Source organism: Procambarus clarkii, chromosome 66 (genome assembly GCF_040958095.1).
Source record: "Procambarus clarkii isolate CNS0578487 chromosome 66, FALCON_Pclarkii_2.0, whole genome shotgun sequence".
Classification (NCBI taxonomy): Eukaryota; Metazoa; Arthropoda; class Malacostraca; order Decapoda; family Cambaridae; genus Procambarus; species Procambarus clarkii.
In genome coordinates this window covers 28159002-28173332 of record NC_091215.1, presented here as the reverse complement: position 1 = coordinate 28173332, position 14331 = coordinate 28159002, and the positions used below count along the sequence as shown (strand labels likewise).

The window sequence follows — 14331 nt, the reverse complement described above, 5'->3', positions numbered from 1 at the left end:
GGTGTACCCAGAAAGGTAATTGTACACAAGTCACCTACGTCACTGGGCTAGGCTATCTTGAGGTTATCTTGAGATGATTTCGGGGCTTTTTTTTTTTAGTGTCCCCGCGGCCCGGTCCTCGACCAGGCCTCCACCCCCAGGAAGCAGCCCGTGACAGCTGACTAACACCCAGGTACCTATTTTACTGCTAGGTAACAGGGGCATAGGGTGAAAGAAACTCTGCCCAATGTTTCTCGCCGGCGCCTGGGATCGAACCCAGGATCACAAGTCCAGCGTGCTGTCCGCTCGGCCGACCGGCTCCCTATAGGCTAGCCTGCATTTACGGCACACAGCCTAGTGCATAAGTTCCCTTGTCACAAGAATCGCGGCTTTCTCTTTAATTATAATTGTTCTTTTCTAAAAGTTAAGAACCTCAAATTAGTCGAGTACTCTTATGATAAGATCTCACTAGCGCGTTCTTAAGTGTTATAAACACTTTAATGACGAGATGCGCAAATCTTGGCAGACTTGCTCAGTTTTTCAGCAACATTTTTTTTTTCCTTGGTGAGTTACACATTTGGTCATTAATTGCTGGTCCATGTTATAGCTATCGTGGGGTTTTTCTGGGACAATAAGAACCTGTCAAGCTCATCTCCAACTTCAAATAATTTGCGGAGAATAACCCATCACACCCACCCTATGCCAGATCCTTCCACTCACCCGTAATAATTGTCGTCTGCGATTATAACTGTGTGTGTGTGTGTGTGTGTGTGTGTGTGTGTGTGTGTGTGTGTGTAGTTCTAGCGGTGCTCGGGTTAACTTGCGTAATGTCAAAATACCTCAACAGCTGGGGTATAAAATGCGTGCATTCCGAGCTGCGTCTCTGAAGCCTCTTGCCACACAAACACCCACTGAATCCAAAACATTTGTTTGAGCTCGACGGTGTACCTCATAGGACTGTAATCTAATAGGACTGTGTACCTCATTACCTCATAGGACTGTAACCTAATAATAAATAGCGAACTCCTATGTAAAGAAAACATAACCCTGTTGTTACAAGCCTAAGTACAGGAAGTTTGTACTTAGGCTTATTAAGGGTCCCTCCTTAAGTTAACTACTGATCTCCCGCAGGATGCAACCCACGACAGTTGCTTCACTCCCAAGTACCCGTTTACTGCTAGGTAAACAGCGGCATCAGGTGAAATGTCAACGTGCCCAATTATTGCTACCTTGCCCCGGGAATGAATGTGTGTGTGTCGAGGACGTAGACTACTGCGCTACCGGACCCGTACGTTAACTTTAAGGGGCCCAACCCTGAAACTGTGATAATGTAGATTGGTAGTTGGTATTTGTGTACGTCTGGGTGATGTGTTGATGCTGCTGCTTTGTTGACTCCTGGTTTTGGTTGGGAGAGAGAGAGAGAGAGCAAGCAAGCAAGCGAGCAAGGCCAGGTGGTAGGCATCCGGGAGTGTGGGCTTCGGATGCTCTTATATAACATGCATATGTGACCCTTTATTGTATGTTATCCCACTTGTAGTGACCTTTCTCTCTCTCTCTCTCTCTCTCTCTCTCTCTCTCTCTCTCTCTCTCTCTCTCTCTCTCTCTCTCTCTCTCTCTCTCCGGAATTGTCGTAATGGATACCTGGGCATATATCTATATCCATTAGAGACAAAATGTTTTGGACAAAGTTGGAGGCTAGACGCTGTGGGCCTACATTCCACCTCGCCCAAATTTGCAGGTGGACTGGCCTATGGTTCGGGACGGACGTAGGTTTTTCGAGGTCACCATCCTCATCCTCATTTCGAGGTCACCATCCTCACGTACGTTTTTCGAGGTCACCATCCACCATCCTCATGGGCGTCGTTCAAGTATTAGACCATAGCATTAAGAAAAACATCAGAATTGAGAAAATAGCAGTAGACCTATTGGCATAAAAGGAAGCGGCTTTTATATATATATAATCTCACTCATATCTGTGTCTAGCCTACGCTTGAAACAATCGCGAGAGTAAAGGAAACCGCAGTAGAGGGCGCCAAGAAACTTGGGCTGGGTCCCAGTAGCTATGGCCGAGTAAAATTGACACAATGACGTCACATCTTGTCCATACACTTTAAAACACAATCTCATTTTATTTTGGTTAAGAAAGGTCAGGTTGGGTAGGATTGGGTTGGGTCAGGTCGGTTTTGGGTTAGGTCGGGTTTAGTTGGGTGTACTTAAAGAGCAGCGATGACGAAGAATGTCCACTACGGGCTCGCCATAGCCCGTGCTACTTGCTCCGCTCCTGTGCCAGGTAAGTTACGGGCTCGCCACAGCCCGTGCTACTTGGAACTTGTTCCGAGTGAACAAATCCACAAGGGCCGTGACGAGGATTCGAACCTGCGTCCGGGAGCATCCCAGACACTGCCTTAGTCTGGGATGCTCCCCGGACGCAGGTTCGAATCCTCGTCACGGACCTTGTGGATTTGTTCATTTGATGCATCACGTTATTGTGATCTCTGTGTGTGTTGTTCCGAGTAGCTGAATCTATAACAACGAAGAATGGGTCAATTATTTTCAGGTGTTGGATCCTTTCTCTTCGGATTGTGTTCCTACCAGCGACTGTTTTGTTTATTGTGCACCCCATACCCATCCTGTGAGCGGTAGCGCAACAAGGATTACAGAGAACACAAAAGAGTTGGTTCTCTCTGACGACACTTCCGGGGAGCGCAAGTGTTGAAGGTTTCCAGGGTGCTGGAACACTGGCGGTGTGTGGCGAGGGCAGCCCCGTGAAGGACGGTGGTGCTGTGAGTGGCAGTCCCCGAGTGCCACTCACACCACCAGTACAAGCAACCATATTGCTAATACAGAGAGGGGGGGGGGGGTTCACGCCCCTGCCACCTGCCCGAGGGGGAGTTATTCACGCCCCTGCCACCTGCACCAGGGGGAGTTATTCACGCCCCTGCTACCTGCCCGAGGGGGAGTTATTCACGCCCCTGCTACCTGCACCAGGGGGAGTTATTCACGCCCCTGCTACCTGCCCGAGGGGGAGTTATTCACGCCCCTGCTACCTGCCCGAGGGGGAGTTATTCACGCCCCTGCTACCTGCACCAGGGGGAGTTATTCACGCCCCTGCCACCTGCCCGAGGGGGAGTTATTCACGCCCCTGCTACCTGCCCGAGGGGGAGTTATTCACGCCCCTGCTACCTGCCCGAGGGGGAGTTATTCACGCCCCTGCCACCTGCCCGAGGGGGAGTTATTCACGCCCCTGCTACCTGCACCAGGGGGAGTTATTCACGCCCCTGCTACCTGCACCAGGGGGAGTTATTCACGCCCCTGCCACCTGCCCGAGGGGGAGTTATTCACGCCCCTGCCACCTGCCCGAGGGGGAGTTATTCACGCCCCTGCTACCTGCACCAGGGGGAGTTATTCACGCCCCTGCCACCTGCCCGAGGGGGAGTTATTCACGCCCCTGCCACCTGCACGAGGGGGAGTTATTCACGCCCCTGCCACCTGCCCGAGGGGGAGTTATTCACGCCCCTGCTACCTGCACCAGGGGGAGTTATTCACGCCCCTGCTACCTGCACCAGGGGGAGTTATTCACGCCCCTGCCAACTGCCCGAGGGGGAGTTATTCACGCCCCTGCTACCTGCACCAGGGGGAGTTATTCACGCCCCTGCTACCTGCACCAGGGGGAGTTATTCACGCCCTGCCCGAGGGAGACGAACCCCATCATATAAGGTGCCAGGAGGGTGCCAGTCGGGTGTGGCCCGGGTCATCAGCACTCCTCTCATTAAGGGGCCTCGTCAACACACACCGGGGGAGGTCTACCCACTTTTACCCCGAGATTCGTGTTATTGCCGCGTTACGTGCGGAGGCTCTGTGCTTGACGCCGGGGCGCCACTGCTTTCCACGAGTGAGATCTAGCTCTCGGACCCCCACCTCCTTGCATGGGCCTCGTGGGTTTTATGGAGTTCATTGTTCTAGTACGTGGTACTACCTGATCTTGTAGCTGTGTGCGGAGGAGGCTTCCATGGTGGACCTGGAACCCCTTGTTGTTGACAGCCTTCGCTGCCTCTATGGCATTTCGTTGCGTTTGTATTTCAATTTTTTCTGGATTTATTTTTGTTGTGCTTCCACACGAGTCCCCGCCCTCGTTCCATGTTTTTTCCATGTGGAATATTTTCTCTCTCTCTCTCTTGTATATTTTATTTTTTTATTTTTCTTGCACGTTATTTTTGTTTCTAGTGATCCTTCCCTCTTCTGTAGCCATGTTGAAGGTCCTGGAGCCATGTTGAAGGTCCTGGAGCCATGTTGAAGGTCCTGGAGCCATGTTGAAGGTCCTGGAGCCATGTTGAAGGTCCTGGAGCCATGCTGAAGGCCCTGGAGCCATGCTGAAGGCCCTGGAGCCATGCTGAAGGCCCTGGAGCCATGCTGAAGGCCCTGGAGCCATGCTGAAGGCCCTGGAGCCATGCTGAAGGCCCTGGAGCCATGCTGAAGGCCCTGGAGCCATGCTGAAGGCCCTGGAGCCATGCTGAAGGCCCTGGAGCCATGCTGAAGGTCCTGGAGCCATGCTGAAGGTCCTGGAGCCATGCTGAAGGCCCTGGAGCCATGCTGAAGGCCCTGGAGCCATGCTGAAGGCCCTGGAGCCATGCTGAAGGCCCTGGAGCCATGCTGAAGGTCCTGGAGCCATGCTGAAGGTCCTGGAGCCATGCTGAAGGCCCTGGAGCCATGCTGAAGGTCCTGGAGCCATGCTGAAGGTCCTGGAGCCATGTTGAAGGTCCTGGAGCCATGTTGAAGGCCCTGGAGCCATGCTGAAGTCCCTTCCTACATACCCCAGGGGCACGTGGCGACCTCTCCGCCCTCCCTACATACCCCAGGGGCACGTGGCGACCTCTCCGCCCTCCCTACATACCCCAGGGGCACGTGGCGACCTCTCCGCCCTCCCTACATACCCCAGGGGCACGTGGCGACCTCTCCGCCCTCCCTACATACCCCAGGGGCACGTGGCGACCTCTCCGCCCTCCCTACATACCCCAGGGGCACGTGGCGACCTCTCCGCCCTCCCTACATACCCCAGGGGCACGTGGCGACCTCCGCCCTCCCTACATACAGTGCAGTGGTTGGTACTGGTAGCAGGTGGCTCGGCTGCTGGTGGTTGGTACTACCACCCAACACCCACGTGTAGCAGGCCAGCCACCTACTACTACCAGGTGTAGGTAGCTGGTGGGTGGCCTGCAGGTGTGGTGGGCCTCCACAACGAAGGTCATCCTCATTACCGCCCCGTCCTCCGGGGTGTCACCGCTCTCAAGGGAGAGTGAGACTCCTCGCAACTTCATCTAGTTGTTCTCTCGGGGGTTGAGCTTTAGCTCTTGGGGCACCAACTCTCATCTTTCAGTTGACCGCTGTACAGGCTCCTGAGCGATGTTATAACTACCTGGTAATTGTTTATGGCGTCTGTCTGCCTTCAGCAACAATTTGTTCGTTATTCTGACACGAAAATTGTTCTTTCTAGTGTCCCCTTGTTCGTGTAGCATCTTTATACCATTGCTCTATCACCTTGAGAATTTTGTATGTGGTAATCATGTCTCCCTTGACCGTGCTGTCATCCAGTAATGCCTTTTAGATGTTTTCGTTTAGATGTTCGTGATAACCTATCAGCACTTCCCTATCAATGTCTACTGAGAGAGAGATCTACCTTATTATGCTTCGCGTTCTTGAGGTTGTGTTTGTCATGTGCCGCTGATGTTACCTGGTCACTGTGTGCTCCTCGGGAGGGTAGTTCAGCAGGGCGGTGGCTAGTCTCCGGCTCCTATCCACATTGCCTTGCATTTACGGAGATTGAACTCTTGACACCATGCATGCATGTGTGTGTGTGTGTACATGTGTGTGTGTACTCACCCAATTGTACTCCCCAATTTGTGCTTGCAGGATGGAACATTAGCTCTTGGACCCCGTCTCCTTAGCCGTCGGCTGTTTGAAGCAATGACTTCTGTCATATTTCCCGATCATATCTAAATTTAAAATTAAGAATGGGGTTTGCTTCTATTCCTTTAGCTCAGTCCTACCTTCTACTCCCTACTCTTACGCTCAATGAAAACTTTCTCTATGACGTGTTTGTGTGTATTCACCTAGTTGTATTCACCTAGTTGTATTCACCTAGTTGTGCTTGCGAGAGTTGAGCTCTGCTCTTTCTGCTCGTGCGAGCGAGCACGTGCTGGCGTCTGGAGAAGGGTTCAACTTCAATAGCACTCTCATTACATCGATGAAATACACAGAACATAATAAAACCACAATAAATATATTACAAGTTTTAGGTTGATGAAGAAGCCCCAGGTGTCGGGGGCCCGTGGTGCCTCCCCCCCCCCCTCCCACAGGCGGGGGTATGAATATGTTATGGGATTATGTCTGTTATATACAGACTAGTTAATGTAACCCCCCTGAAGGTACTGGCCTATACCTGCTGGTGGGGGTTGAGGCTTCGGCTCTTGGGTCCCGCCTCTCAACTGGTGTACGGGTTCCTGAGCCTCTTGGGCTGTATCATGTATACACTTGAAACTGTGTATGGAGTCTGTCTCCACCACATCACTGCCTAATGCATGCCATTTATTAACTACTCTGACACTGGAAAAAGTTCTTCCTGACCTGTTTTGACCTTTGTGGTATGACCCTGGAGTATGGTGATGGAGGGAGGGAGGGTGATGGAGGAGGCTGTATGACCCTGGAGTATGGTGATGGAGGGAGGGAGGGTGATGGAGGAGGCTGTATGACCCTGGAGTATGGTGATGGAGGGAGGGAGGGTGATGGAGGAGGCTGTATGACCCTGGAGTATGGTGATGGAGGGAGGGTGATGGAGGAGGCTGTATGACCCTGGAGTATGGTGATGGAGGGAGGGAGGGTGATGGAGGAGGCTGTATGACCCTGGAGTATGGGGAGGGAGGGAGGGAGGGTGATGGAGGAGGCTGTGTGACCCTGGAGTATGGTGATGGAGGGAGGGAGGGTGATGGAGGAGGCTGTATGACCCTGGAGTATGGGGAGGGAGGGAGGGAGGGTGATGGAGGAGGCTGTGTGACCCTGGAGTATGGTGATGGAGGGAGGGAGGGTGATGGAGGAGGCTGTATGACCCTGGAGTATGGGGAGGGAGGGAGGGAGGGTGATGGAGGAGGCTGTGTGACCCTGGAGTATGGTGATGGAGGGAGGGAGGGTGATGGAGGAGGCTGTATGACCCTGGAGTATGGTGATGGAGGGAGGGAGGGTGATGGAGGAGGCTGTATGACCCTGGAGTATGGTGATGGAGGGAGGGAGGGTGATGGAGGAGGCTGTATGACCCTGGAGTATGGTGATGGAGGGAGGGTGATGGAGGAGGCTGTATGACCCTGGAGTATGGTGATGGAGGGAGGGAGGGTGATGGAGGAGGCTGTATGACCCTGGAGTATGGTGATGGAGGGAGGGAGGGTGATGGAGGAGGCTGTATGACCCTGGAGTATGGTGATGGAGGGAGGGTGATGGAGGAGGCTGTATGACCCTGGAGTATGGTGATGGAGGGAGGGAGGGTGATGGAGAAGGCTGTATGACCCTGGCAATAAGACCGTCCCTGAGGGCCATGGTCGTGGTATTTATAGAGCATCATGGCCCCCAGAGAGGAGGACGTCGGTGATGCCTCCTTCCTCTCACCTCCCTAGAAGTGATGCCTCGCCTGCTGGGGGGATGGGGGGGGGTGCCGAGACCAGTAGGTGGCGGGTGAGCCTGCTATATAAATGTAAGTATACAAATATAGTATAGGCTCATATATTGTATATTTTATATAAAGTATTTGGCTGACGTGCAGCTAAGAGCATGATGCTAAAGGAAACTGGAGCCGTACCATTGGTCTACGAAAACTGCCACCAGCACCACCATCACCACCACTACCACCACCACCACCACCACCACCACCACCACCACCACCACCACTACCACCACCTCTAGCAGCACCACAAGCACCTCCACCACCAGCTTGACTTTCACCTCTCCCGTACTGGGTGGTGGCCTGGCCAGCAGGTGGTGTGGGCGGGGCTGGCCACCTTTCCCCGGGGGCGCCTCCCCCCACCACCACCACCTGCACACGTGTGAGTGTGACACCACCACCACCTGCACACACGTGTGTTTCACACCACCACCACCTGTGTTGCCTGGACCCCTCCTCGCCTGACACCTACACTACACCAGTTTCCCCAACTCGTCAACACTTCAGAGTAGTCGTAAGAAATCGGCTGTTGACCCCAGGTGAACACAGCTGTTCACCCCAGGTGCTCCTATAGTTGGAGAATTTCCCCCAGGTGGACACAGGTGCTCCCACAGGTGAACGATGCCATATAAAATATATATATATTAATATATATATATATATATATATATATATATATATATATATATATATATATATATATATATATATATATATATATATATATATATATATATATATATATAATATATTATATATATAGTCTTGCAAATATTGCAGTAAGACTGGCTTTAGCTACGCCAGTTCTAGATATAAATACAGTTCAAAATGTTATGAAAGTTTGTTACACATTTTAGAACTTGTTTATTCCTAATGTGTCAATATATTTGTGAAAGTTCCTAATCTCCTCCTCACAGCTTTTGTTTTTTTGCTAATGCTGGAATTTTTTTCTTTTTGCGCGTTAGTGGTCATTGGGAAGTTGTGTTTGCTCGTCTTCTTCTCCTTTATGTGTTATGTTCTCCATTTAGAAACTGGTAGATCGCGAGCTGTAGTTAGAGCACACACTAGACAATATCTTGAGGTTATCTTGAGATGATTTCGGGGCTTTAGTGTCCCCGCGGCCCGGTCCTCGACCAGGCCTCCACCCCCAGGAAGCAGCCCGTCACAGCTGACTAACACCCAGGTACCTATTTTACTGCTAGGTAACAGGGGCATAGGGTGAAAGAAACTTCTGCCCATTGTTTCTCGCCGGCGCCTGGGATCGAACCCAGGACCACAGGATCATAAGTCCAGCGTGCTGTCCGCTCGGCCGACCGGCTCCCCTGCGTCTGTAGACGTTCTGACGCCAATTGTTATTTTGTCCAGAATGCTTCCCTGGAGCCTCGGGGTCACAGCTCGGGGCAGATGGTCTTGTGCTCCACCTGTCATACGCCTCTTGAGTTTATAGTCTCCCTGAAATTAACTATATACTTTTTAATGGTTGTTCAGTAAGTGCAAGAGTGCTTCTTATATGTTACTGAGGTCTGTGTCTCGCTCTAGTACATTGCTCCCATCTCTCTCTTTCTCTCTCTCTCTCTCTCTCTCTCTCTCTCTCTCTCTCTCTCTCTCTCTCTCTCTCTCTCTCTCTCTCTCTCTCTCTCTCTCAGGGGGAGAGGGGGGGAGTAGGGAAGAGAGACCCTGGCACAGCCGGACGCCTCCTAATTATAATTGGATTATATATAATGTACTACCTACCAGCAGGAAGATTCCTCAGTGAGAGAGAGTGCAGATATTACAAGGTGGATGGGTAGGATCACGCTTTTGTTATCGTGTAGTATGCCACTAGCGTCAACCTCCACCACCACTACCACCCACCATCACTCACTACTACCACCACCACCAACCACCACCACCAACCACCAAACAGCCCACTTCCCTCGGCTCATTTCCAGCAAATTACTGGATTTGTCGAATTACTAATCTGAGGCCATAAATTTACCCGGAGATTGAAATGAATTATGTGATTATACCAAGACTGTTTATCTTGTTGTGGCGCGGAGGTTGAGCTCCAGCTCCTGGAGAGTGAGAGAGAGTACAGAAGACAGTTGTACTTTCCTTCCTGTAGGTAATGTCTGCTCCTAGTTAGCAGCTCTTGTTGCTAAGATCTGACACCTGCTGCTCCTACCCTTGGGGAAGGCCCCTGTAGGGGTGGGGGGAAGGCGGAGACAAGTGATCACCTAGTTGTGCTTGCGGGGGTTGAGCTCTGGCTCTTTGGTCCCGCCTCTCAACTGTCAATCAACTCTCTTGGAGCCCAAATTATAATGAGGTATATAATGAGGAGCCCAAGGTATACCTCATGACGGTATAATGAGCCTATATGTGGCTGTGTCTACAAGTTCATGATGTACTACGTAGCGGTCGAAGCTCTTTAACCCGGCGCCAATTTTGTTATGGGGGGGGGGAGTTGGGGGGGGGTGCTGTCTGTGGAAGTTCTCAGCATTTACTGGCAATTATTTCGGGTGAATACAAAGCTCTAATGGCCGAGTGGTCCAGCTAAGATTATTCTTTTTTCTTTCTTTATTAAGTGTTAACGATGTGGCCGTTATAATATCTTGGTCTGAGCACGCACACCGTCCGCGATTCACAATTGGGCCTGCAGGGTTCGATTCCCGGCCGAGACAGATAACTTGGAAGTTTCCTTTCACCTGATTCACCCATTCACCCAGCATTAAGTAGGTATCTGGGACTTGGCTCTTGTGGGCTACATCTTGATATAATAATTTGTCTGTGAAAGAAATATAAATATATGAACGAGAAAATAGGTGAAGAGTGAGTACACTAGACAACCGAGGGTTAGGAAGGCGGGGTGCTAGAGCTAACAGCTTGATGTCCTGCAGATACAAGTAGGTAAACACGAACGAGAAATCTCTTTAATGTAGTCTGCCTCGGGGCATCGTCACCTGAGGTCAAGGTGTTGAATACTCATTACACAAAGATCTTTTAGGTGTACGCAATAGTACAGTATATATCTCTTTCTCTGTGTCTCTGTGTGTCTGTCTCTCTCTCTGTCTCTCTCTCTGTCTCTCTCTCTGTCTCTCTCTCTCTGTCTCTCTCTCTCTGTCTCTCTCTCTCTCTGTCTCTCTCTCTCTGTCTCTCTCTCTCTGTCTCTCTCTCTCTGTCTCTCTCTCTCTGTCTCTCTCTCTCTGTCTCTCTCTCTCTGTCTCTCTCTCTCTGTCTCTCTCTCTCTGTCTCTCTCTCTCTGTCTCTCTCTCTCTGTCTCTCTCTCTCTGTCTCTCTCTCTCTGTCTCTCTCTCTCTGTCTCTCTCTCTCTGTCTCTCTCTCTCTGTCTCTCTCTCTCTGTCTCTCTCTCTCTGTCTCTCTCTCTCTGTCTCTCTCTCTCTGTCTCTCTCTCTCTGTCTCTCTCTCTCTGTCTCTCTCTCTCTGTCTCTCTCTCTCTGTCTCTCTCTCTCTGTCTCTCTCTCTCTGTCTCTCTCTCTCTGTCTCTCTCTCTCTCTCTCTCTCTCTCTCTCTCTCTCTCTCTCTCTCTCTCTCTCTCTCTCTCGTTCCGTCCACAGCCGTCTGTGTCTCGCCATGGTCTGGCGTAATGTAAGCATGGTAGCTGACAGCTGACGGTGTGTAGGTGTACCTTGAGTAATATTTTGCCTTTAAATATTGAGTAATAATATGTGCCTTAACTAGACCTCAGACCTACACCGGCAGCATCCTCATAGCCGTGAACCCGTACAAAGAAGTGGAGATTTACGGTCCCGTGAGTATTATGTCTTCCTCAAGTTTCTCCTTTTGCGTGTTGATATTGACTAGGGGGCCAGATTCACGAAAGCAGTTACGCAAGCACTTACGAATGTGTATATCTTTCCTCAACCTTTGACGGCTTTGGTTACATTTATTAAACAGTTTACAAGCATGAAAACTTCCCATTCAACTGTTGTTATTGTTATAAACAGCCTCCTGGTGCTTCGGAGCTCATTAACTGTTTTAGTAATTGGAAACAAAGCCGCCAAAGATTGAGAAAAGATGTACAGGTTCGTAAGGGCTTTCGTGAATCTGGCCTTAGGTTGGCAATATATGGCATGTGTATGATTATATTTTACATATAATCTATACATATAAAAATACATTGGTAACATGCTACAGACTCTTAGGTACGGGATAATAATGTTATTTGTATAAGGTCGTTAATACGCTGACCGTTATTTCTTGGTCGGTAATATCGATCTATATATCGCTATATACCTCTATATCGCTAAGTTCAATAGAGCTACAACCCCGATTACCTTGCTAACGTATTTTTTGTTTAATTTTCCGGGGATTATACGGAAAATACAAGTAGGTAATTAGTAGTCAATCGTGTTCCATTCGGTTTAGCGAAGTACATTCTGTAGACTTTCTTCCACCATTTTCTCATTTATAACAGAAAATGATATTTTTTTCTAAATAACAGCGGTGGCTGAAGCATTTAATCTTAGCATCATCGCAATACCACTTTTTTATTTTAATAATACAGTTTGTCATTGTGATAAAGCATTGATGACCGTTTTAATTATAATTGGTATCTGATTTCCCTTTCACTTGAAGTAGTAGATGGTGCTACATAGCCTTTCCGGTTTGGTGCCTTCTATTGATAATTACTTACTTTCACTTGAAGTAATTTCCACTTCACAATAGACATTGATGAACACTTGTGAGCAGGAAGCCGTGTTGAGGTACCAAAGGAAGAAGCTGTTAGAGGAGGAGCCCCACGTGTTCGCCATCTGCGAGTCCTCCTTCGTGGCTCTCCAGCGCCTCGACAAGAACCAGTCATGTGTCATCTCGGGGGAGTCTGGTGCTGGCAAGACGGAAACTACCAAATTTATTCTTCAGTACCTGTGCTCCGTTACCTCTGGGGTGTCTACGTGGGTTGAGCAACAGATTATCGAAGCTAACACTATCCTTGAAGCATTTGGTAAGATGATTAGTCAAGCCCGAAACGCATTGCGTAATAGTGGCTTTAGGCATTGTATGTACTAGCTCTATCTATATATCAATCCATTAATGTAACATCACTTGTATGTATGTACCTTACCTGAATAAACATATTTATTTATTTATTTTATATAAGCTGATGCACTTTTCAAGTAAGATTAAATGAGAAGACTTTGATTTTCCACATCATTTGTGCCTTTAACAAATATGGGTGCTAGTTATCAATTTGTTTCCATGTTAATACGGTCATGAAAATTCCAAATATTAAAAAAAGAACTAAAATTTATTGCAATTGACAATTATACCAAAATTAAAACAGGCTGATGATAATCCAATTTCTCAGGCAACGCAAAGACAGTTCGAAATGACAATTCTAGTCGGTTTGGGAAGTTCATGCAGGTGTGCTTTGACTCGTCATGGCACATAAAGGGTTGCGTGATGCAGGACTATCTCCTGGAGCAGTCTCGCATAACCTTCCAAGGACCTCAGGAACGGAACTACCATGTATTGTACCAGTTGGTTGCTGCCGCACAGGTGGGCACCTCGCCTCACCTTCTTTCCTATCCACTCTTGTTAAATATGAATGTATAACACTCAAGTTCTGTGTTTTTTAACTTTTTTTTTCTGAAGATATTCTCCAATGCATTTTTTGTATTCATATTTTTATCCTTAAACTACAAATGGTGTTTGATATATAGCGTGTACCCGCTTCCAAATTGCTATGATTACCTTTTCCACTTCTTTTTTTTTCATGCTTACCTTTCACCCAGTAGTTCATGTTCTACTGAATTCTTGAAAGTTTGTAATAGCATTCTGTATACTGTATGTACGTTCATTTGTAATGTAGCCTCCCATACTCTGATTTTTTTTGCAATTGTATTATCTGCCTCTAGACTATATTTTTGTTTTGACAAAATCTGATTACTTTTGTAGAACAACAAAGAACTTGCAGACCAGTTTCACCTCAAACCTGCCAAGTTCTATACGTACCTGAATCAATCTGGCAGCATCACGATTGATGGAGTGGATGATGTTCGCAAGTTTGACAATCTGCGTCTGGCCTTCAATGTCTTGCACGTCCCACCAGAAGTTTGTGATGGAATATTTGGAACCCTGGCGGCCATCCTCTGGCTTGGCAACTTGGAGGTACAATTTATTTATTTACTTTATTTACACAAGAGTTCTTACATTCTTGTACAGCCACTAGGGCACATAGCATTTTGGGCAAGTTCTTAATTCTAATATCCCCCTGAATACGACTCCACCAAATCGTTTAACAACCAAGTTTCCATTTTACTGTTGAGTAAAGAGAGGCTACGGGTAAGGATTGGCACCCAGTAAATTCTCTCCAGCCAGGATACGAACCCAGGCCAAAGCACTCGTGAAACATCAGGGAAGTGTCTTACCACTACGCCACGGGGACTACAACTCTGGTTAAAGTTTTGTTTAGTATTCCTTGTTTGGCAGAATGAGGGATATAGTATTATGATATTTTGTAAAAAATCATAACATTTAAATTGTTTTTTAATGTAGAATCTGTTTGGATATATGTAATAAAATGTACTGTACAGTATATATGAACAAGGGTTTGCCTGCATTAAATGCATAATAGGCCTTCTATACAGTACTCAAATACCAAACCTTGTGTTTTGAGGGTGATACAAATATAGTACAATATTGACATACAT

The 14331-nt window shown here is 48.4% G+C and overlaps 1 protein-coding gene across 5 annotated transcripts in view; it reads left to right on the top strand.

The window, feature by feature from the left end:
* The window catches only part of Myo81F (Myosin 81F), a 117936-nt gene that overhangs the window by 73585 nt on the left and 30020 nt on the right, over positions 1 to 14331 (top strand). For 4 of the 5 annotated variants that reach the window (XM_045760230.2, XM_045760229.2, XM_069309982.1 and 1 more), the window contains 4 exons: positions 11367 to 11429; positions 12371 to 12623; positions 12987 to 13177; positions 13577 to 13789. In XM_045760230.2, the coding sequence (XP_045616186.1) occupies positions 11367 to 11429; positions 12371 to 12623; positions 12987 to 13177; positions 13577 to 13789 (720 nt within the window). The remainder of the gene's footprint in view (positions 1 to 11366; positions 11430 to 12370; positions 12624 to 12986; positions 13178 to 13576; positions 13790 to 14331) is intronic. The other variant, XM_069309984.1, reaches the window with a different exon arrangement.